The following is a 24,495-nucleotide window of genomic DNA, read 5'->3' on the forward strand; positions in this document are numbered from 1 at the left end:
AAGGAAAAATAAAACCCAACATTGTATATACAGGTTTACTACATTTATTTAAAATAACTCACACTTTGTAATAAAAATATTTTATAGCCAAAAAGTATAAATATTTTCATATATCCACAAACGTGTACAATATTCTTTTAAAACTAAGGACAATCGATGAATTCACAACATTCCCCTCATGGCCATGTTCAGCCCATGTTTGTTCAATTTCACATTAAACTATAAAATAAAGAAACAGAAAGGTATGTAGGATGATGTCCATAGAAGTTGTATTAGTTGAACTTTTTGCTCCTGCTGTGTTCAAAAATTAATTGAACCTTTAAAGTAACACTAAAGTGAGTCAGTATCAGTATGAAGTCAAGATGGAGGGTTTCAAAAGGCTTCAGTCATTATGCTCTCCAACTTTCCCTCCTCTGCAGGGTTGGGCAACGTCAAAGACTGAGTGAAATACTGCAGCTCTATGTTTCCTGACTCGTGTGCCAGCGCAATTCCTGAGTATGTGTTTTGTTGTCCCGAGTCTCCAAACGCAGCCATAGCTGTTACCCTAAAAACACAAAGCACACACCTGATATGAACACAGGATGGCATAAAATTTATGCTACACTGTACATGTCACTCATTTAATTGGTGTTACCTATCATCACGAAATGTCTCCGTCATAACAGGCTGTCCATCATCTTTCAACATGTCCCATATGTGAAGGTTAGAAGCCGCGTCGAGGACACAAAACACAGCAGGCCTGGTCTGGGTCCACTGCAGCGAGACCACCGCTTCTCCACTGGTGCCGTTCATCCATTCTGCCACAGGCTGATCGTGGCTGACTGCATGCATCCTGATGCTGCCGTCTGCACAGCCCACCTACAAACCGGGAAGAAAAAAACTCACAGTAAGGTACTAAAGTACACCCTTGCACCAAAACATGAATCAAACTACCTGGAATCCATCATTTCAGAGTAACATGAGAAGAATCTTCTTTGGAGGAGGGAACAGAATAAGGGTAATATTATTCGTGTAACTTGGTCTGCTTATTAATTATTCAAAGAATCAAAAATTTAATATGTTAGCCCTTTTCCATTGATTCTCTGTGCATGCTAAGATGATCACCAATACATATATCTAGCAAGCTATAAACTAGATCCTACAGTTCCTGGCGTATTTGTTGGCACTCAAGTAAAAAAACCTCTGAAATAAATTCACTTCTTGATGCAGCAGCAAAGACTCATAAACAAAAGTTTACAGTTAAATGTCAATGTCAGTGTTGATCTGGCCATACATTTTGGATCTTTAACCTATGGGAATCAGCAACCCATTTTCAGTAATCTGGCAGGTTATACCGGATTTTCAATTTTAAATCACCTGACAATTTAAAGCGTTCATGATGCGTTGAGCTTTAACGCAGATCCTTCATCATACTCAACAATAGGCGTGAGTTGCTTTTATTATTATTTTATTCATTCTTTGCTTTATGCTACATCTACCTCGTGTGTTTGTTGCCAAAAAGAAGAAGAAAGCACCATTAATAGTGATACTAGAAAAAAAAAATTCAGTATGACATCAAAATGAACAGCTGGTCAGAAGATGGTGTCTTCTATAGTTGCTATGAAGACTTGGTGAGCCAAAGTCCCCACTTTTTGTAAGTTATGCAAACTATTTTTACCTCGCATACTCTTTTTCCTTGTGCAAAACAAGGCACACACCCTTGTTTTGCACAGCTCTGGCATTTTAAGCTTTTTAATTATTGTCTTCACTGAGAGAAATCTTTTCCAAGCTAAGAATCTTGAAGGGTACCAATGATTTCAGGAGTAAGAACTTTGTTAAAAACAGTTAATTCATAATATGCAATTTACTTTGAATCTGAAGAATTGTCCCTAGATAAAAGTAAACATTTTCTAACATTTTTCAGTGTGAAAGTATGATACTGTAATCAAAGATTAACAAAAGTGCTTTTATATATCAACAAGCAGCACTAGTATGTGTGCAGAAGGCTGCGTGTCTTAAAACTGATTCAATTTGAAAAGGAACGCTTCCTACCAGGAAGAGATTTGGTCTGAAAGGAGAAAAGTGGATTGAGTTGATGTCAACAGTTCTTTCTTCCACCTCCTGGGACTTGTAAAACTGCGGAGGAGCCTTCAAACCGTGACTTGTTCCATGTCTGACCAGACCCTGGAAAGAAACAGGAAGTCAAAACATTTCCCAGAAGGAACTAGGGATCACTAGTCTGAATTCGGATACAATTTGCTCACCAGATTGGTGCCAATAAAGAAATGATTGGAGTCTGTCGGATGGTATTTTAAAAGCAGCGTCTGAAATGGCCTTGTTTTTCCTGCCTCTTTTAGTGACGGCCTTGGAGATGAAGAGAGCGCAACATTAGATCTCACAAACTGTCCCGTCACATCATGTTCCCCCGGCCTGTACAAGTACATGACCTCAGAAGACATGTCGAGGGGACAAACACTGGATCGTGTGACCACTGTCCGAACAGCTGCGTCCCACTGGGTCTAGTCACTTTGAGGTATTTTTAAGCCCAGCGGCTGACAAGTGCGCCTCATGAGCTATTTATCAATCTAACCTCTGAACAGTGAGGAGGGAGGAACTGTGAAGCAGCTTCACTCTTCCCCCGGGGCGGAGACCTGCAGGGTGGGAAACACAAGACAGAATTAAGGCCAAAACACGTGTGGGAGAAATATGAGTATGTTTACTGGACAGAACAGCGAGGCCTATAAAATGTGACTCAATTACCTAAATCTGTCGGCGAGCCTGCCTCGTTGCCTGTAGGGAGCTCCACCACCACCTACAGGACGCAAAGAGGAAAACACATAAAAGTGTGTGAATATTGATGATTATCAGTGATGCCAAACAAGACTACACTTTATAACATTCTGAAGGAGTGGATTTATATGTTCACATATAAATTTCAATACAAATTTTCAGACGTTCCACTCAATATTCAGAGTATTTTTTTGATATTTTATGCAAATCTGTACATAGGTACAACAGCTAACAAGGAGTGAATGAGGTGACAGTGGCTCAGGAGGCAGGAGTTCATCCCATAACCACATGGCCTCAAAAGGTGGTAGAGAGCATTAATGAACAAACATGATCACGGAGACCAAGAAACAAAGCAGACAAGTCAGGGAGCAAGTTTATTTCCCTTCTATGTCATAATTACACACTACTTTGTGATCACATAAAATCCTGATAAAATATGAAGAAAACTGATTCCTTATCTGCTGAAATCAGATAAGGAATCATCTCTTGCATGTTTCCTGCCTTGTCTTTTCTTTATGAAAAGTTTTTCTCTTTTGGGATGGATAGGTTGAGGATTTTATTTGTATACTATATTCCAGAAATTTGTGTTAGAGTTTTTAAGAGGATAGCAAATAAATAAAATAACCAAATTCTACGATGTAGCACCTCTCTGGATCACTTCATTAAACTCGTTTCTCTTTGTTGCCTAACCTACCCAGAAATTTAAAATCCCGCTTTCGTCCAAGGAGGCAAGCTGGAATGACAATCCTGATGATTCTGAGTGATGAAAATATAATTTTAGTTAATTGACTTTTATTGGGTTGAAAAACTAATATTCAGTCACTGCGCAAAGGCAGTCACACCTTCCTCTGAGGCTAGAAGTGCGACCTCTGGTCTCGGTCCTCCAGCAACAAAGGAGGGAACGACCTCTACGGAGGTGACAGGCGAAACGTGGCCTGAGTCGGACATCACTGCGTCTGGGTTGACAGAACAACAAAAGACAAGATGTCAGCGCTCACCGCGTTTCTTCTGTTTACGTAGATAAGCAGCTTCTCCACTGGAGGGATGCTGTAAGGGATACTCAACGAAATCAACAAAAATAAAACCTTGGATTTAATCCAGACAGTTTATGAGTTTTATGTTTTGAATTACCGAAACAAATGTGGTTATCTCATTTCTTAAAGTGCCCCTGCATTTGGCGCAAGTTTGCAAGAGCAAAAACATTTTACATGAAAATTAATATTAAGGAAAAATCAATTTTTAATGAAAATTTTAAATGAATAAAACTTTTCCTGATATACCGGTGGAAAAGGTGGGATGTCTGAAGGTCCACTCATGATCACCAATCTTTAATCTGTAATGGTTGCTGGCATACTCCCTCAGGTCCCACAGCACCACAGAACCAACCAGTGTCCCTGCAAACACCAGAGTGGACTTTCCTGGGCTAAAGCAGCAACTCTGGACCTGCAAGGAGCAAAAACGTTACAAGTGTTAAAAGTCGGTTTTCTGGGATTTTTTGTTAGCTTGGTTGTTCTCGTCTCATTTATTTTGGCCGAACTTCGATCAACTGGCGCGGGACAGGCAAGTATTGTCCTAAAGTCAAGCGGATTTTGCTGAAGCTAAAATTAGATTGTGTAAATGTGAACCTCTGATTCATAGATGAGTATCTTCTGAGGTCTGGACGGCTCCCAGATGTTCCAGACACAGATGACGGTGCAGCCGTCGAGGCCGGCAGTGCTGGCTTTGGATGTGGGCATGTGGACGGACAGCATGGTGTGCTTCTGAACCTGAGAGAACTGCACCAAACTAATCTGTCGACCTGTGATTGAAAAGTTAAACCCGACTGTCATTTTCTGAATGATGTACAGCATTCTGATATCAGGAATTTGTATAAAAAAAAATACCACAAGTAGAATAAGGGGGGAAAAAACCGATATTAAAGCAATATGTGATCACCTTGACTGCATTACTAAAGATTGTCTTTGGAATACTTTTGCATGGTACTGTACCTAAAAGAAAAGGCAACTTAGTGTTGAGTTGCAAACTTCCATCGCTGAAAGAAAGCGAATCTGTTTGAGTCTTCGGTTTTCTTAGGGATTTCTTCTCTGCCTGATCTTCCTCCAGTAGCACCACCATGACCTGCGTTTGGTCAAAAAGCACAACAAGTCACTGCTTACAAGTTGAAGAAAAAGCTTGCAATAACACATTTTAAAACTTTACCAAGAATGACACAATGAAGAAATAATAATAATAAAAAATAAAAAAAACAGTTATATAATATGTAAAACCTGTGAGGCTGAGCGCAGAAACGACATCAGACATTGTGAATCGAGAAGGAGGTCAGTCCTGCTTTTGTCTTGTGCATCCTGAGAGAAGTTTGGATCTGCAAAGTAAAAAGGTGCAACATCACTGCCTATAATCGATCCACTTCTTCACTTTTTGTCCTCCAAAGTGATTCATTGGGATTTTATGTGATAAACCAACACAATGTTGCAAATTATTAAGTGGAAAGAAAATGATTCATGGTTTTCAAACAGTTTCACAAATAATTTTTTATTCACTCCCTTGGCCTGACAACTCTTAAAAACAAATAAAATCCAACTTTCTGTGAAGGCCTCACAAAAGACAGCATCATGGAGCCCAAGAAACACAGCAGAAAAGTGAAGGGAAAAGTTTAAAATGTGATTAAACAATCTCTCAATCTCTGAGAATCTCCCTTAGCAGTGTCCAATCCATCAAAACCAATCGAGACTTAGGCATTCCCCCTAAACTAAATGGCTGAGCAAGGGCAGCCAGAGTTACGATTGAACTGCTGCAGAGATCCATAATAACGCAGGCAAACCATTAGTTATGCACTCCACATATTGGACTTTTAATGGACAAAAGTAAAGCACAAACAAAAAATAAGACAAAGGGGATCCCATGTTTGGCCTAACACTGCACTTCACCCTCCAGCAGGATAGCAACCCTAAACATTCAGGCAGAACTACATTGGACTGGTTAAAATCATACGATGTTCATGTTTTAGGATCATCCAGTCGAGTCAGTACTTCTTCTGCAGTCTGGTAGACTTAATATTGTTGTTGGGTGCAAGCTGACAAAATGTGAAAAACCATAAGACTCTTTCTTACCTCCACATGCTCCATTGTATTCAGTAGGATGCTGAGTCCACTTTTCACATATTTCTACTTCCTCTGTCTGGACGTATCGGTCCGCATTATCCTCGTTACACTGAACGTAAGCCTGGGAGGAAGACAGCCCCACATCTCACTCAAATGTGCCGTTTCCTTTTTATACTTGTATCTCAGGTGTTTTGTCACAGAAAATGAGCCTGACCTGCTTGGCGTTGGCGTTTCCAAAGCTCTTTATATACATCTCATATTCACTGACAGGAGGGATGTCGAGGAGGGAGAACGTCATGGAAAAGTCCAGATCGATTAAACGAAGCAGCTCTGTACTGCGCTTCCTGTTTGTCAGAGGATATTTACCGGCTCATAAAACACTGCATCAAACTGCTTGAGGAATAATATTTTAGTTTTAAATGAACACGTACATCTGCTTTGTGGCAACCTTCTTGCTGATTTCACGTTGCTTTGCAGCCACGAAGTTGATAAATTTGCCATGCCGAGAAGTTTTACTCTCATTCCTTTCAGAGCCTTTAAACGATTGATTGTGATTAATTACATTGGCCACAATGTCGCATAAAACTTTGTTGAATTATCTAAGTTGTGTGTACGGTATTGAACGTAAAGAGAGCACCTTTGGAGCATTTGGGCCTGTCCTGCTCCCCGTCTCTGGCCGTACTGCTCCTGGACTGAGCCGTTCCAACTCTCTCGTTCTCCTCAGCCATGGCTCTCCGGATCGCATCGATCTCTTTACTTTGTCCTGCAGTCTGCACCTCTTCCCCATCATCATCCTCACCTTCATCATCGTCCTCACCTTCATCAGCACTCTCGTGCACGTCTTCAAAATCCTCTTCATAATCCTTTGAGGAAATACAGCGTTGTTTACGCAAGCAACACAGTGTAGCAGATAAAACGTCCAGCGCTGAGTTCTTACCAGTCTCTTAGAACGTAAATCGATAAAAGCGTGCAAAAGTTAACAATTGAATGTTAAAAAAAATGAGGATGCCGACAAAATAAAAGATGGAAGAGAACAGAATTAGATATTTCTGCTCCTCCTTTACCTCAAAGTCCTCTTCATATTCTTGCTCTGCCACGTCTGCATTGTTTATCTGCAGATGAAAATAAGCAAACCAAGATGGAGAAAGGCAGAACGAAAGAACTGCGAAAAAGTCATACATGCTGCACAGAAAGCACAAAATGTGAATAAAAGACCCATTAAAGAAAAAACAAACACAGCTTGATCTATGAAGGGACCTTTTAGATACACAGGTTCAGGAATTGTGTCAAATTAGTAAACTTTCTGGTCATGTTGAATCTCTGTGATTGAACTTTTTTTTTTAGCACCTCTCTAGTTTTTTTTTAATTATTTTTTTTAGAAAATATTCTAAAAAACTAGAATTTTTTTCTAGTTTCTTTCCTTTACAATCATCAGGCCACTTTTCCGCAACACTTTATGTCCCCCTCAGTTTTGTGGTCAAACTTACACGTTCCGGTTCTTGTTGTCCACCTGCTGTCTGCTGCTGCTCTTTCTCATCCTAGTTATTTGGAAGTAACACGTAGAAGGAAAATGACATAATATTATCAGAAAATAATTTTAAAATGAACAAAAACAGGTTTTAAGGAGAATTTAGGGACCAACTAACCTTTTTCTCTTCCTTCCTTTTGTCCGATGAGGATTTCTTGGAACTGCTTTTCTTCATGTCTTCTTCCTCTGCCTCCCTCTGTCGTCTGTCTTTATGCCTTCCATCGGCACTGTCCTCCTCTTTTTTATGTCTTACTTTGTGCTTGTCCCTTTCTGTTCGATCCCTGTCAGCGTGGGAGCTCCGGACATCGCCAGCGTGGGAGCTCCGGACATTGCCGTCAGATTTTTTCAAGTCTTGACGTTCCTTGGATTCACTTTTGTGTTTCCGTTTCTCATCCTGTAGAGCATCAGAGCGACAATATAACTGTATTCCACATTTATTGAAGCAAATGCGACCCAAAAAAAAAATCGAAAACCAGAAATTGTTATCATTGTACTACATGATGTCTTCTCTCCCTGTGTCTTCTTTCTCCTTCCTCTTTAAGTCGTCTGTGGTCTCCTTTACGCGCTAAGGTAAAAAAGGCTGTCAATCAAATGGACAACCCAAATATAGAAAAATGGAGTTTAAGGAAGCCTACCTCCATCTTCTGTCCGCTCTGAGCGCCTTCTTTCTTCTTGAACATCTTTGTCTCTTCGCTTGTCGTCATATTCGCCTCTGTGCTGCCTGTCCCTCAGCTCTCTGTGCAGTTTTTCTGCCTGATCTCTACCTGCTTCACCCCTTTCATCATGCCGCCTTCTCTCTCTCCTGAGCTCCCTTTCCAGTTCCTCTCTTCTTTCCTTTTCTCTTTCTTCTCTCCTTTTGTCCCTGACCTCCTCCCTTACTTTTAGTTCCTCTTTCTCCTTATGTTTGTGTCTGTCCCTGATATCTCTACCATCAACTACCCGTTTTCTCCTGTCCTCGTCATCTCGTCTCTCCCTGACCTTGTCACCTCTCCTGTCACGAGACCCGTCGTTCCTCCGCTCTCCATGTCTGTCTCTACTGTCTCCATGTCGTCTCTCTCTTTCCTTGAGCTCGTCTCTGTCTCGTCTGGACTCCTCTGGATCTCTGTGCCGTCTCTCTACGGACTCTCCACCACGGTGCTTTCTCTCATTGTCTTCTCTCCGTCTTGAATAGCCATCACCATAGTCTTTTTCCTTACAAACACATAAATACAAGGGTATTGATTTTATCCCCTTTTGTGGAAAAAAAACAGGCAAAAATTAAAATTTACTCATCATGGGCAGAAATGTAATTAAAATTTTAGGTTTTCACTTGTAGTCATTAAGATACACAAGTTAGAACTTATTGTGCATTTTATTTGATCTACACAGAGTATAAATGATCAGGCTCAAATATACAACTAATATTTAGATAAATGTTCATTGGCAAGTCACACCAATGAAGGTCAAGCCAAAAGTTTAATAATTTTACTTTAACCATTCTAAAATCAGCTCTGACATGCTCCTTGTATTAGCCTCTCTAAACTTTCTTGCATTTGATTGTATCAAAAGTGCTCTGTATATAAAAACTGATTCAAAGGGCAGTTTTTAATGTACTCCTCCTTGATATTGACATTGAAGAGGAGAATTGCACTCCTCTTCTTCATATCAAAGAGGAGTACAATTTGCCAAAGACATAAATTGACCTGGGTGTGTTCTCTAAAAGATCATTTAATGAGGGGTAAAGAGAAAGAACCGACTTTACTTAATGGTGATCCCTAAGGAGGAGTTAATAAGCTCGAGTCTTGTCAAATTAAAATACACTCTGAAGCCTTTAATGTCACATGTTACAAGGTTGTATGATGTATGAAAAAACAAAATTAATTTTTGTATGGACACAATATACACAATAAATTCAAATATGAGCACCAAACATTCGTTTTTTAAAATTATTTCAGCTTAATGTGTGATTATTCTATGTTGGATAAATAACTAATGTAATAATCACTACACCTCCCAAATAATCTGATTGTTTAAGAACCTTTGACTTACCCTGAGGTGTCTTCTCAGCTCAGCAGGTCTCCATGTGTCTTCCTTAGTTAATTTCTAGGGAAATATATTATCTGTCTTCACTTTGTAATAACAGTGAGATTCACTTGGACCAGCAAAAACACAGTTTAAATAAGAGAAAGTCTAATTTGCACAAGACTACGTCCACAGTCTGAGACAAGGTATATAACAAATCTCTGGCTTTTATTTGCCATCACTAATGATAAACGTCAACCACTTACCTTATCACTGTGCATGTTTTCCTCGTTGTTTGGGGGTTTCAAGCTCTTAATACTCTAAAAACAACATTACACTTTTGTATACGCGACGCCATAGTGATAACTGTCTAGACCGCATGCGCAGTGGGTTGAAACCATGGCGAACGCGTCACTTCGGCTTGACAACAGACCTTACTAATCAGTGCAGGAGTAATCGATGCTCAAAAGTCAGTTTCCATGGCAGCGGTCCAGGCTTTATAGTCAAACTTGATTTATTTTTGATATACAAAGCGACAATTGACGTTTTTGCTAGTGCTGAACAAATGGCCATGATGTGTTTTTATTAGTTGCCTCAACATCTTAGTCTCTTTTTTCTTCACCGTGGGACTTTTTAAGCTTTTGCTTATTTTGTCTGGGGTGTTACCACCCTGTCTTCTATAACTGTTTTGTTATTTTTCTAATATGTCTCGGTTTGGTCTCTATTTTATCCTAAATAGGTACTGCGAAAACCCACAAATTTAAAAGCTACGTCCAGGTCAGATTACTGCCAGGCCTACAGAATTAAACTAATCACTTAAATGGGACCTGCCTAACTATAAATTCAAGAACAGGTAAGAAAACAAACCAGTGGATCTCTCAGTCTTCAGTCTGGAATGGGTGACAGTTCAATTTTCAGGCTTTGGAACAAACTCAAGCCAAAAGAAAAAAAAATGTAAGCGGAGTGAGCAGTGTACAGCCTTTTAAAATGACTCTAAGAGTGTATCCTTCAGTAGGCATGCAAATCAAAGAAAAGGAGAAAATATCTAAAGCACTGCAGGCCTCTATGGAGAGCCATTTCAGCCAGAAATAAATCTGGGAATAAATAAAAGTATAAATGAGTAAATATAAATGAGAATAAAGATGTCAATTACTCATTTATTTATTTTACCCATTTATTTATTTATTTATTTATTTGATTTTGGCTGAAATGGCTCTTCATGATCTTGACCTACTTTCATGAATTGTCATGAGCGTCAATTGTCAGCATTGAACACCAGATGGCGGTGTTTCTCGGCTTTGAGTTTTCAGAATCCTTGCGCGTTCTTGGAAATGTTTATTCCCACCCCTCAGTGCCTCCCCTGTGTAGGCAGGGTGAGCAGAACAGTGGACAGTACAGACATGCATTTTGCAAGCGGCTCACATTGAAAACTAATAAAGCAGATGTCAGCGCAGCCTCGCAGGACCATGGGAGGTTGCGCAGGTGAGCCGACGTGAAACGCAACGCTCCGCACATGGAACTGTATTGTTAGACCTAACCCGCACTGTGACAGTTTGAGGACAAGAGACATGTCAGGAGACAGAATGACAGCAGTCCGCGGAGCCCACTCACACAACGCGAGCCCTGCGACTCCAAAGGAGAACGGACACAGCGTCCAGCATGCGTCCAACTTTCCCCATACCTCTCCGGGGAGCGCACTCGACGACACCCCGGTGTATTCCAGCAGCGAGCTCACCCACACATGGGTCCACTTCGTAAAGACTTTTGTCATAATTTTCCCAATTTACGCCCTGGGGTATTTTGAATTCAGTTTCAGCTGGCTGCTGATTGGACTTTTTATCTTTTTCTGCTGGAGGAGAAACGCAGGAGGGAAGCTCAGCCGGCTGAGCCGAGCACTTGCTTTCTTTGACCAAGAGGAGCGATGTGCCAAACATAGTCTAACCAGCTCTGATTTACCACCATGGGTAAGATATATTGCTTGTACATTACCGAGCCGCCTTTCTCAGAAGCATTTGTGCGGTTCTTGTGAACAATATGTTTTGAGCTTCCAGGAAAATAAACAACCACCTGACCAGATCAGGCGTTGCAGGTTTGAGCTGTAAAGCCGCGATGAAACAGCTGTTCACCCCCCCATAGACTGTGACATGAGACCCCGATCCCATTCTAAATACAGAATGGTACAATGGTACACCAGACACCACGCTGGGAGGGAAACATGCCCACTGAGTCTCTGTTATTTTAGGATCCATGCAGATTTACTATATCTCCTTCAGAAATCCATCCTATTTCTGCACTATCTGTGTTTGAATTAATAATCAATGGAAACCCATTAGTGTTTCAAAAATAACTAGGACGCTATTGATAAGCTAGCATCCAAATATAGAACAATAAAAGTCTGGTATATAGCATGATGGTTATGAATGTTTTTGTGTACTGGTATCAAAATGTACTAAGGTTTTTAAGGATTTCAAAATCAGATTGAATTATTTCTGTTGCAAAACTGAACATTAGATATTCTTCAGTTGCTATTGAATGTGGAGTTCCACAGGGTTCTGTTCATGGGTCTATTGTATTTGTGCTCAATTGGTTCACTTTTGTAATAATTTAAGAGAATTTTGTGTTTTATTTTCTTCCTTATGCTTTTTCTTAAGATCTTTCAGCGATATCTCCCGTTGACCACAGGTCAATTTGTACCCTAAGCAACGCATTAGCTTTTCTACGTTCTTCCATTTTGTAGCCACGAGTAAATCAACTTATACCTAAACTTTGATCAATTTGCATTTAAACATTTTTATGTAATGGAGATGAACTGTCAAAGAAAAGTCTTCAATTTTACTTACAATTTCATTTATTTGTATTCCATTTTCTTAAAAAAACTCTTATACATCAGATTCACATTTATTTGGGTTGTTATTCCTGTTTCAGCCAGTTTACTTCCTGCTTCCTGCTGGTATATATATTAGTAATTAGAGTCATATTACCACATTTTCATACTGCACACTTGGAAAATATGAAAACTGTTTTGAAAGGTTAGTTGTCAACATGGGTGGGAAGTATCCCCCTTTCAGGTATGAAGTGATGCATAGCTTTCAGTATTAAAGAAAATAAATGAGATCAACTTATACATTTTTGTCATAAATGTCTGTGTAGCTATGAACAATTTTTTTGTTCAATTCCTTTACTGAAATGAAGAGATACTCTCTGCCTGTCAAACATGTAAATTTTGCATAACATTTTGTGGAACTGAACCGTTTAGTAGAAAACTTTTAATTTTGCTTTTCATGTTCTGGAAATACGAGTGCAAAACAGGACTTTAAGAGCATCAGAAAGAGGGCGTTCAACATTTTTGCATGGTTGAATTTGCATGGATTTAGTCAAATAAAATCAGCTTCCTGTCATTTAATTTTTCACAAGAGTCAGTATAGTATTGTCATAGTTTGATAACCTTTACTATAAATGCCACTGTTAAATTGTCTCAAAGCCATTAACAAAATTTAGAGTGAAAATGTAGGACATCATCTAATTGCATTTCTTCAAAAAAAGAAGGAGAACAATTATTTCTAGTGTTAATAAGTGTATAAAATCTACTGAGTCTTACTGGTATTATAATGTTCTCTTTCTTGTGTATTTTGATTTTCATAGATGTAAGTAAGATAAAGGACAAATATATGTTAAATGTATTAAATCATAAGTGCTTATTGTGGAGAATAATATCAACTTTTGGCTTTTTATATAAGTATATCATTTTATATGTGCTGATCAATCATCAGTGTATCTGGTCAAATTCCTGCAGTGAGCTGCTTTATGGATTTACAACATGAAGTTGTGGTTTAAGAATTGCATTGCTTTACATAAGTCATTTTATTTTTTTTAGCTTCTTTCAACATGACTGCTCATGCTTTTCTTGAGTGGAAATATTTCTAAGCTTCCAAATGTCTTCTTGAGAGCCTTCTTTTTGCCAGCTGACTGGATCGAAAACAAAACGGCTCTGAAACAAAGCAAGATATTGAGACTTAAAGACAAATAAAACTATCAGCAAAGCAGAGGTGCACTGTATAATTTCAGTCTTGGTTGCAGAGGAAGATGTACTGAAGTCCAATGAGTTGAAGTTATTGAGTTCAAACATCAATAGTATTTGGCAGCAAGGGGCTTAATATCAGCATGTAATGGAACTGTTCAATGTTTTGATGATAAATGTGATCAACACACTTTCCCAACTCTATTCCTTCTCAGCAGCTTTCATCACGCTCTGTGACCTTTAGCATGTCATCTGTGTCAGCATTGGTCCACTACAATGATCCTTGAGTGTTATTGACACAATGTATAAATTCACATTACAAGGAGTACAATTAGCTGCAATTTCAGGAATATCCAACAGCTCTTGGTGATTGAACAAACCGTTTGGCCTCTGGTGCTACCAGGTAGTAGGGAAAGACAAAGATGAGAAAAGCAAGAATCTGTACAGGAGGATTTGCAGAGGATTTATGTGACTGAGGACGAAGTTAGGGAGAGGCTAAGACAGAGGCAGATAGTCTGAAAAAAAAATGTTGTACGTAGATCTATTTGACATTTTTAAAATCATTACAGTGGCTCACCATTCAGGGTGCCATTCTTTTAGGGGGTGACATGAATGTTTAAACGAGGGAGAAGTTATGTCATTTACACCCACGGCAAGTTTTCCATTTCTTCTTTGCTAAAAATCGTCTGAATAGGGGCTTTCATTCCTGACGCAGTTAGGTATGTTAAAGCCACTCTGACACTGAAGATGGCATCTGAGTTGAGATATTAAGAAATTAAGAAATGTTGGACTGAATATGACTTTCTTCAGAATAAAGCCTATAATTACTAGACTGATTAAACCCAAACCTCATAATTTTAGATTGAACAGAGAATTTTTTTGAAAAATAGCTTAAGAATCATAAACCAATCATCTTGTGTGTGTATATGTGTGTGTGTATTAAAAAGATGGTAATAATGTTATTTTTTAGTGTTAATTTTACACTTTTACAGTAGGTTTGTAGTGTGCCATGTGCTTTCCATTTGAAGATAAGGGTCCTAGCAGCCTCCCCTCCTCTGCAATCACTTCCAGGTGTCATTTAGAGGTAACAGCATAAAAAATAATTTCACCAGCCACACTCCTTAGTGTTTGATTTGTAAAAAAGTTAAACAATTTGATTCCATTTCAAAAGCACCACTTGGGGTGATCTATTTATTAAAATCCCATCCACAATCACGACTTTAAACAGTCGTCTCTCAGTCTTCTCTGTGATCATGCTTTCTATAATCTGGCCATCACCTCATTTTTTTGTGAGCTTTGTGTTTGTGTTTTGAATATAAAAGTAGAATTATGTCAGATCCTTTTAGCTGTAACTCTTTGTCTCCAACAGAAGGCTGTAAGCTCAGGAGGTAACAGAAACAAGACCAGTGTGTTAAACAAAGTTTACAGAGACCTCAAAGTCTTTTTAGCACCACCTCAACATTAATGTCACTGACTGAATAATTAATATTCTCACGCCTGTGCGTCTCTACTTGACAGCTTTATTAAACTATAAACCTGATTTTTAAATATTAGCTGAAACTTTATGCTCCCCATTGCCCTGCTCTTGTCACTTTACTGTCCACATTTTGTCATGAATGCTGAGTCTTGAGAAATAGCGCTGTCTCTTCAATCTGTTGCATCACATGTCAGATCTTATCTGACAGCCACTCACAGCAGTTCAGCCGTTTTATGTTGGGTTTGAAACCCTCCAAATCTCAAACACATCTATAAGACTTATATAGTACTTTTCAGGACACTCAAAGAACCTTTACAGTGAAATCAATGCACACCATCATGTTAGCAAGCTACTAGTTTGTAGCACCAGATAACAGTTCAGGCATCTATTTCGTGCCATCAGCCCTCCTGACCACCACCAGCAGGCAAGGTGGGTGAAGTGTTTTGCCTAAGGACATTAGACGGACGCTAAAATCAGTGATTGATTGCAGGATGAACTCCTACCTCTGTTGCCACCATAACGTCAATTATTGTAACAGAAAACCACTGACTCTCAGTCCATGATGCTCCACAAAATGCCATTACTATTAGTTGTGCTTTCTTTTTATTAGCTTCCTTCATCTTGTTGCGATTTTGCGACAATCTGTCGGCTCCCATTGCTGAGTAAACTTTAAAATTGATCCTTAAACGGTTCCATCCATTACTTGTTTCTGTAATCAGTGTGTTGCAGTGCGACAGCAACGTTCCTCTGTGCATGCGGGTTTCCTTGGGGTTATAAATCATTGACACTGAAGTCTGATTGCGGTTGCATATAACTAATAGTATGAATGACCTTGCAAAAAAAAAATAAAAATTCAGCAAAACATTGGAATTGAGCATCAAGTCCTGCTGTGTGAATGTAGCCTTATTCTCTTAAAAAAAGAAAACATAAATAAAAACATACAGATGCACTAACAGATGGAGCAACAATGTGCTTACCTGCCAACAAGCAGAGCTGCAAAACTATTATGATTCTGTAAATTTGAATTTTAAGTATTCTTTAAATGATCATGTCCTCTGTTTTTCACTGCAGGTCCATTTCCCAGATGTAGAGCGGGTGGAGTGGTTAAACAAGGTAAATAAATTGAGCATCTGCCTCTTTTGCTTTGTTTACATCGATGATTCTTTATTTTCCCTTTTTTTCATGAAGTTTCCTGAACTGAAAGTCTATTACCCTGCTACTCTTTCCTCTTCCCACTCTGTCTGTCACACTGCAGCAAATTTAACTTAAACATGCAGCCTTGTGTCTGCACCAGTGTGAAAAGCATGCTGTACCCGCTGTGAATCCCCATGGCAACAACCAGGATGTGCATTCGAAGTCATGCATGAGCATATATTAAAATAGTTGTGGCATTCTGTGGAGGGGTGGTGGTGGGGGGCGTGAATAAAAATTGCATGCCCTGACGTCCCAGTTGATGGGAATAATTCTGACCCTGCTTTCCTAAAATAGAATTGCGTTTTCAATATTTTAAACCAATATGACATTCACAGAGTGACACTAGCAGCAACACATCTGAAAGATTTCTGCTCAAGTCGTCCTTAAAAAGTGACCTATGCCTTTGCTTTCCTGCAGACTGTCATGCAGATGTGGCCGTACATCTGTCAGTTTGTGGAAAAACTGTTCCGCGAGATGATCGAGCCGGCGGTGAAGGAGTGCCATGTCCATCTCAGCACCTTCTGCTTCAGTAAGATCGACATAGGAAACAAAGTGAGTGTTGCAGAAAGTGCCGGTGTCTTGCCCAAGCAGTTACAAAACAGGCCGCTGTCAGCAGGTGCTGTCTGACAGCTGGGGGAGGTTCTAGCTCAACCATGAAAATACACGACAGAGAGGTCAGTGTCACAAATAGTTTCCATGGATGGATGGGTGGGGAGCTGGAAAACAGGTCGACCTTGTGCCAAGCGTGTGAGAGTTGAGGGGGTGTTGTCATAGTGTTAATCAGCTGGAGCGGTGTGGTTGCCATAATGGTTACTTTTGTTATTCTCTAGCCGCTCAGGATCAATGGAGTCAAGGTTTATACAGAAAATGTGGATCGGAGGCAGATCATCATGGACCTGCAGATCAGGTGAGTCAATACTGTTTGCCATTTTGATTTGTTAAGATATTACTCCTGGCTAGAATAATAGCACAGTTAGCGCTGGCAGCAAACTCTCAGTGAACTTTCAGAAAGTCAAATTTTGCCAAGACCAGACTTCGCCATCATCTGTGTAATGGGTTCTTGCTTTTCACATCTCCAGCTTTTGCGGCCCTTAATTTGGCAGTTACTGAGAAATTGATAAATAATCAAAAGCAACCATGTTGGCACAGACCTTTGGCTTGCAAACTGCCCAGAAAGATCTCTGAGGGAATATAAAATCACTAAAGTATTTATTCTTTATAAAATGCCTACAGTGCCCTCCAAAGTAATTGGCAGTAATTGTAAAAATGCTGAACTTTGTTGCTGTGGCATTCTCTCACACTGGAATAAATGAGAAAAATCAAATTTTTATTTTCTATACATCTATCCAGTGAGAAAATAAATCCCATGTTAATAAATAAAGGTTGTAGAAAGAGGAATTTTTCTTGTGATGTAATGTATACTCGTAAAAGTTGCCAATGGCCTTTGATGGGAAACACAAAGACCATTGGCCCACAGCATCACAGAATTTCCACCATACTTAAAACTGGGCACGGGATGCTTTTCTATGTATTCATCTCCTGTTTAACACAAGAGAAACCTGCACTGCCTATTGCTGTAACGCTGAATCTTAGGGTCATCTGATCAAAACACACATCAAAATATATAGAAAATATAGTTTTGATGGTTGTACAGAAAAAAAATATTTTCCTTGTCAGTCTTATCAAAAGAAGGAGTTACTGAGAACTCCTTGTTTCTCAGTAACAAGAGAAACAAGGAGTTCTTGTTGCTCCAAAATAACCTTTTCTGGCTATTTTGAAGACTTGCTGACCCCAAGGTGCAACTCTGTGCTGCAGTTCTTAGCTATAGATGCTGACTTTACTTCAAGGCTTTTTACACATTTACCAAGGAGTGAATAAGCTTGGAGGGTGTATAAACATGGAAGCTGATTTTGAAATCTATTTAAATATGATCATTCAAAAATAACAGAGCTTGTTTTTTAAGTAGTTATTTGAATTTAGAAAAGTCTGTTTTCTCATTGGCAGTCATACAAAATGTTCAATTTTTTATTGCCTGGAATCAAGAGAGTTACACAACAGACTAATTAAAGCTGAAAATGGTTTGTCAAGAAACGTCCCTCACTGAGCACACTATCACTATAATACAGTATTGAATTGTGTAGTCTACACTATAAACTATTGACTAATAAGTAGGTGGCATGGCAATAATTCTAAATAATAATAATAGTGTAACAACAGTTTTATTTTCTTAAACTAACATAAAAATAACAGGATAATCAGCTTTTGTTCTTGTGAAAAATCACTCGAAAGTTATCAGCAGCAGCTTCACCTGTTCTCAGTTTTCATGTATTTTTTTAAGCGCATTTGAATTTTTTTTTTTTGTTTGTTTTTTTGAGCATTGTAACATGAAATCCTAAAGGAAATAAATCAAGAGCTGACAATTGTTATAAAAAGTGATGGAAACCTGATAAGATTTTGTCCCTGCCTCCCAGCTTTGTTGGGAACACTGAGATTGATGTGGACATCAAACGCTACTACTGCAAAGCTGGGATCAAGAGCATTCAGGTGAGGAAAATCCCTTTGGTTTGATTTATTTCTCTCGTTTTGCTGAGGTACTTCCTCTTTCTCTGGAGTTTTGGTCTCAGCAAAAACAAACATCAAACAAAAGTCATACAGCAGCAGATAGAGAGGGACACAGAGATGGGAGGCAGAGGTCTGTCCTGTCGTTTCTAATTTACTAGACTATTCTACAAAGCATATAAAGTCAGAGTTATTTTAGGGAAACATATAGAGTCATAACAACATGATCAAGGCACTAAGGGAATAACGTTATTCTTACAAACATTTTTATTTGGCACATAAACTATTACTAAATCATGTGTTCCAGTGCGCTGCATATGGTTTCCTTGTCGATTATCATTAATAAGTATAAAGACAATTGTAATATTGCTTAGCTGTAGAAATTGTTGTCAATAAGTTCCCATATTGATGTCTAAGCCTTTCATTACTTACTTCTACCTCCTCGGCTCTGTCTGTGTTGCTGTTGACGATCATTAAGCGGTAGGAGAAATCTGCATTATTCCTCTGAGTGCTTTTATATCTTCTCCTGAGGAAACACTTGTTGCACCCTGCTCCCATTACGCAACTCATGGAGACATGGAGAGAGCATCTTTTTTACAGTCATTAAGAACAGCACTAATTCAAGTTGCTGTTTGCTTCAGGAGCACTTGGATTGAATCCTACTGGTCATTGATCATGCAGTACATAATTAGCTTTTTGTGGGGTCAGACGTCAGTTTCTCTTCTAATAAACCAGAAGCTGTATTGAGTTTAAGTCGTTTTTCTTCTTCGAATAGACCATTGTGAAAAAATCTATTCACAATGGTCTATCTATTGGTATAGAGTGGTCTATACCAGTTTGGTATAGCGCACTCTGTTCTTATTTTGGTATTACTCATTGAGACAATTTGCTCAATAATTTGCTCAACAGTGTAAGCATAAGAACTATATCAGAGGTGTGAAAGTCGGCACTGATTTTAGTTTGTAACTGTGTGATGTTCTTGCACTAAAAATTATGCTTATCTACTTGTACTTCGATCTTTGTTATTTAAGTTTGTTTTTTCTTAGGGACACGAAAACACTGTCAAGGACGAGTTTTCATTGCCAGGTTAGAGGAAGTGATGTTTCCCCCTACACTTCCCTATAATGAATAACCAACAAGATATTTGAAAAATAAAGTTGACGTATTTTGTGTAAAACATGAAGTAAGTTTTCAATCAGGAAATACATCTTCAAACAAAACGTCAATGCTGGAACTTAAATTTCCTTTGTGCCCTGCTGGCGCTCTCAGCAGCATTTTGTTTACCACACAACACAACTAAATCCTTTCAGATTCTATAATCCCAGCAATTTCCATAAAACAATATGGAAAAGGTGGAGGATGAAGCTGGCAGGTGCAAAGCCGGACAGTGATCGAGTTTCCAGCTTGTCGTGTGTGCCAGCTCCGGCCGCTCCACCGCTCAGGAATGTCGAGCTCCCACTCTCTTAAGCTTCCTTCTCTCGTGTCCACATGCATTACTCTTGTTCTCTCCTGTGTTTCCATAGATCCACGGTGTGATGAGAGTGGTGATGGAGCCCTTGCTGGGGGATGTGCCTCTAGTTGGAGGACTGTCCCTATTTTTCCTCAAGAAGCCAGTAAGTGCAAATCACGCTAGGCTTGGGAATTATTCAATTTAACATGCTAAACAGAGCAATTATCAGAACAGATAACCTAAATGTGGAAATACGGGACTGGATATCTTCTGGATCTATTCCAGAACCTGTGTTGTAAAAATCATTCAGTTTTACATTCAATGCATGCATTTGCAATGCATGCTTTAAAGGAGATAAAAACTGCCACCACAATTCAGTTTGCCCATCTTGTTGACCTAATTACTCACACCAATTCAACCATAAAAGGTATTTTATATAGTATTTCCATAAAGTGGAAGAATTTTATGTATGAGAATCTGAAAGTGCCTAAATAAAGTCCAGTGGTGCCAGTTGTCATGGATACATGCAATTTGTCCTCTGTGTGTAACGACCTCAGGGAACGTTCTTAAGCAAACAGCATCATGAAAACCAAGGAATACAGCAAACAGCACAGGGATAAAGTTGTGGGGAAGTTTAAAGTTATGTTATAAAACAATATGAGAGCACATTGTTTTATAACAATATGCCCACATATTGTTATAAATATAACAATATGTTATATTGAAGGCAGTAAAATGTCTGCCATCATTTTACTGCCTTGAGAGCCTTAATTTAGAGGCATCTCCTCTAAACTAAGAGGCTGGGACGAGAGGACAATACAGAAACAAGAAGAGCATCTGAGATTCTCAGCTCAAGTTGATGGTCCAACTATTTGCCATGCATTATGCAAATATGTAGATCTCCATACAATCTGATGGAACTTGAGCTAATTTTACAAGAAGAATTTACAAAAATTACTCCATAACCTGAAAGAGCTGCAGTTGTATTTGCAGAAAGAAATAGTTTTGGCCCAAGGTGGTGGAATACAAACACAAGACACAATTTCAGATTTTATTTGTAAAAAGATTTTAGAATCATATATTATTTAATATCCATGTCACAAAAACACACAAAAGTGTGTTTTTGTGACTGTTCATCATCTGAAGTCCTGCACAGTGAAGTGTGTGACTGAATTTTAGTAAAAGGAGGAAAAAGTACTTTTGCCATGGACTGTATGTTGCATCTTATAAGCCAGTTGTTGCTTTTCTTCTAACTCTTCGGAAAAAATCCCCCCTTAATCACTTCATAAGGTGCCTGGATTATATTTTACTACTTCAATTTCCTGATAGATGTCAGTTATTTTCTCCCTTCGTTTCAAATGCGATCAAGCACTGTCTGATAGAGTCATCTGGCATGATTTGCCTCCACATTGTTGGTATTTTCCAGTGCACGCGCTCTATCGATCTCACAATTCAACACGTCTGTTGAGCCGCCTCTGCAATGCTTAAAATTGTTTGACCGATTTATAGCAAATGCTTGGACTCAGTGGAGCTTTACTGGCGCTTTAAATAGCTGCAGATCAAGCCAGACCTACTTTGGCAGATTTCTTTACCCCAGGCACCGAGCTCAAGTGGAGCTATTACTCCTCTACAGGAGGCAGATGGAAGAAGCTGCTTCAGGCCATAAATTATGATGTAATCCCACATGTAAACAAATGGTAGTATAACAGCATTAGTTTAGAGTGGTAAAGAAGAAATGAAATGCTAAATCAGCAAACCTATGATAGAAAAAAAAAAAAAAACAAAGTCACAAGAATTTGTGTGGTCCAGACTTTAAATAATTTATTCTCCTCTCCTACAAGGCTGGTCGTTGAATGATAAATGAGAAGTTTCCAGATCCTGTGAGGTCTTAGCCATGTCTGGACTGTGTGTGATCACAATAGATGTGACTCGGTGCGGTGTAAATAGAAGATGCAACACATTCTGCAGTGAGATTTTATTGCTGCAGCTCTGATGAACAAACTCTTTGTTTAATGACTGCTGAAGCCGAGGTCCGCAGACCGAGGATCTGTGGAGGATGCTTGTCCTGCAAACCTGATTATTTCATTGTCAGTTAATCCGTTTTTGGATTGAATTAACTAATCACACATTGAAGAGCTTTCACACAGTTGTATTCACACAGTTTGTTCACTGAAGTTGTTGCTCAGCATTATGGGAAATTGCTGACATTTCCTCATTAAAAAAAATGTTTTGAGCTAATTTCCTGATTTTCTTGTAAGTTGTAATAGAATAAACATCATTAGATGTACTTTAGCTTTAAGCGTCAGGTAGAGGACACTTTCTCAATCCTCAAAAAAATGTGAGCCATAAAATATAAGATTTAAGTTTATTGTCAGATGTCTTTAATTGGTGGTAAGGCTGCTTGGGTCATTTGAGTGTCTCTAATTGTAATCCTATTGGAGTCACCAGGTTACACCAGGCTCCTGTGTCTTGGCTCTTGGCTCTTAACATTTTAACATTTTAAACTTCGTAACCAAACATTGCAGAGAATTTGACATTTGAGACAATAGTCCTCCAAGGTTTAAGTGGGACATTACAAGACATGGATATGGATTTTCGCATCATTTCTGTTGAAGATTCAGGCTGGTTTCCTTTATCAGAAAAACCATCTTCCGGGTGTAGACTTACCACGAACGCCTCCAACGCCTCCTCCTACAAACATTCCTGACAGAATTGATCACTCTCAGAAGCTCGGCAAATTCCAGCTATGACCGGATTCCACTAGTGCACTGAAATATCTTTGCTACTTAATAGTCCTAGATCAGTTGTTAAGTGCTAAGTGTATGCTAAGTGTAAAAGTGATTGGAAACAGCAGCAACTCGGCCGCAAAGTGGAAGGCCACTATAAAATCACAGAGTGGGATCTGCAGAGGCTGGGATGCATAATGTGCAGAGGTCATCAAATGTCTGAAAAGTCAGCAACTAAGTACCTCTAAATTTCATGTGGTCCTCAGATTATGTCAGAATCAGTACATAGAGAGCTTTCTGGTATGGATTGCCATGGCTTAATAGCTGCATTTGTTTCCAATTGTATTGCAAAACATCAGATGCAGTGGTGTAAAGCAGCGGAGACATGTTCCCCGAAGGGGCAAATTATGCTTCTTTGTCTGGGAATATCCAATGAACAGGTCTGGGTTTGACAGTTGCCAGATGAACAATACTTTTCTGATTGCACTGTGTCAAGTGTAAATTTGGTGTAGAGGCGATTGTGTTTTTTCAATCCCTTCATTCCAGTAAGAAGAACTCTTAATACTTCGGCATATTCAAGTCAAGTTAATTTAATCAGCAGTTTGAGGAAGGCCCCTTCCTGTTCCAACATGACTGCACACATCAATGCACAAAGCAAGGTCTGTATGGACATGGATGAGCAAATTTGATGTGAAGGAACAGGACTGATTTGAATAGAAAATCTTTTAAGGACCTTTTGCACCAAATCTTCACGCATCACTGACAGATGCTTGCAGTTAGATGAAGAATATATCAATTAAACGCAGACTGCAGCATCTCTGGTTCAGAGTAATTGTGTTTTAAGTGAAATGAGTGAAAATTTGTAAGTAATCCACATGACCAAAATTATTATTTTTAGAGACTAGGAATAAATCACACATCCCTTATAAATTGTGTCACCCACCAGAGACCTGGTGGGTAAGAAAAGCCAATGTGCTTTGGATAAGTTTATCCTGCGTAGGCCGGTCACCATAACAAATTTTGCCGGACGGTATGTTGTCCCAGTACTTATTATGATAAATGATAATGTTGTTTTGAGACCATTTTCAAGCAACATGCTGATAACAGAATAATGACAATTTAAGTTCACCCTCTCAAAGACATATAAACTTCAATCTTGAAAAAAAAACAGTTAACACTGGAACTGGAAGATATTATAAATATCCAAAATAAAACAACAACCAGAAACTATGAATAAAATGGAAATAAAAAACACAGCCAAAAGCATAAAAAGTGGATTTTGATTTGTCTGTAAATACTAAGAAATATTAATCATCAGAATGGAAATTATCAAATTCATTTTACATTTTCATGCAGTTAATTGATTAATTGCTTATTATGAGAAACTTAATCCTGATTGTATTTATTGTCTCTTCAGATATCTAATCCCAAGTAGCTAGCTTTAATATGAAGAGTGTGTTCAAGTCTTTGGTATTCTACACTGGAAGCTCAGAAATATTGAGTGTGATCCCAAGAGATGTTCTCCTTAAAATACACCCGATGGGTCGCAGATTGAGTGCTAACAGAGTGTTATTGATTAAAATCTCTGCAAGACAGCAGAGCAAACAAATATGAGCAAACATATTTAGGTGTTTTCTAAATTTGCTCTTATTAAAAAAAAAAAAAAAAAAAA

General features: G+C 38.8%; 2 protein-coding genes across 8 annotated transcripts in view; one reads left to right on the forward strand and one right to left on the reverse strand.

Moving 5' to 3' along the window:
- Positions 1-30: 30 nt before the first annotated feature.
- dync2i1 (dynein 2 intermediate chain 1) lies at positions 31-9,807 on the reverse strand. Of its 4 annotated transcripts, none has more exons than XM_017302004.1 (24): positions 9,666-9,807; positions 9,427-9,480; positions 8,034-8,589; positions 7,896-7,963; positions 7,517-7,792; positions 7,358-7,408; positions 6,935-6,982; positions 6,808-6,813; positions 6,508-6,733; positions 6,302-6,404; positions 6,085-6,214; positions 5,880-5,991; positions 5,037-5,131; positions 4,758-4,887; positions 4,395-4,567; positions 4,050-4,212; positions 3,612-3,725; positions 3,464-3,525; positions 2,740-2,791; positions 2,570-2,630; positions 2,244-2,343; positions 2,032-2,163; positions 635-858; positions 31-544 (listed from the first exon to the last, which is right to left on the reverse strand). In XM_017302004.1, exons 1-24 carry the CDS (start codon positions 9,678-9,680, stop codon positions 373-375), a joined length of 3,123 nt encoding a protein of 1,040 aa, XP_017157493.1. In that variant the 5' UTR covers positions 9,681-9,807; the 3' UTR covers positions 31-372. The 4 variants fall into 4 exon arrangements, with proteins under 4 accessions (XP_017157493.1, XP_008394951.1, XP_008394953.1 ...); XM_008396729.2 differs by having other exon boundaries at positions 7,893-7,963; XM_008396731.2 differs by lacking the exon at positions 6,808-6,813 and having other exon boundaries at positions 9,666-9,806.
- Positions 9,808-10,643: 836 nt separating this feature from the next.
- esyt2b (extended synaptotagmin-like protein 2b) overlaps positions 10,644-24,495 on the forward strand; it is a 41,721-nt gene continuing 27,869 nt past the window's right edge. For 2 of the 4 annotated variants that reach the window (XM_008396732.2, XM_008396733.2), the window contains exons 1-6: positions 10,646-11,363; positions 15,966-16,007; positions 16,506-16,640; positions 16,919-16,995; positions 18,560-18,632; positions 20,171-20,260. In XM_008396732.2, the coding sequence (XP_008394954.1) occupies positions 10,968-11,363; positions 15,966-16,007; positions 16,506-16,640; positions 16,919-16,995; positions 18,560-18,632; positions 20,171-20,260 (813 nt within the window). In that variant the 5' untranslated portion in view covers positions 10,646-10,967. Of the gene's footprint in view, positions 11,364-15,965; positions 16,008-16,505; positions 16,641-16,918; positions 16,996-18,559; positions 18,633-20,170; positions 20,261-24,495 lie in introns of all 4 variants that reach the window. The other 2 variants (XM_017301930.1, XM_008396734.2) reach the window with 2 other exon arrangements.

The sequence above is a fragment of the Poecilia reticulata genome, linkage group LG20 (genome assembly GCF_000633615.1).
Source record: "Poecilia reticulata strain Guanapo linkage group LG20, Guppy_female_1.0+MT, whole genome shotgun sequence".
Classification (NCBI taxonomy): domain Eukaryota; kingdom Metazoa; phylum Chordata; class Actinopteri; order Cyprinodontiformes; family Poeciliidae; genus Poecilia; species Poecilia reticulata.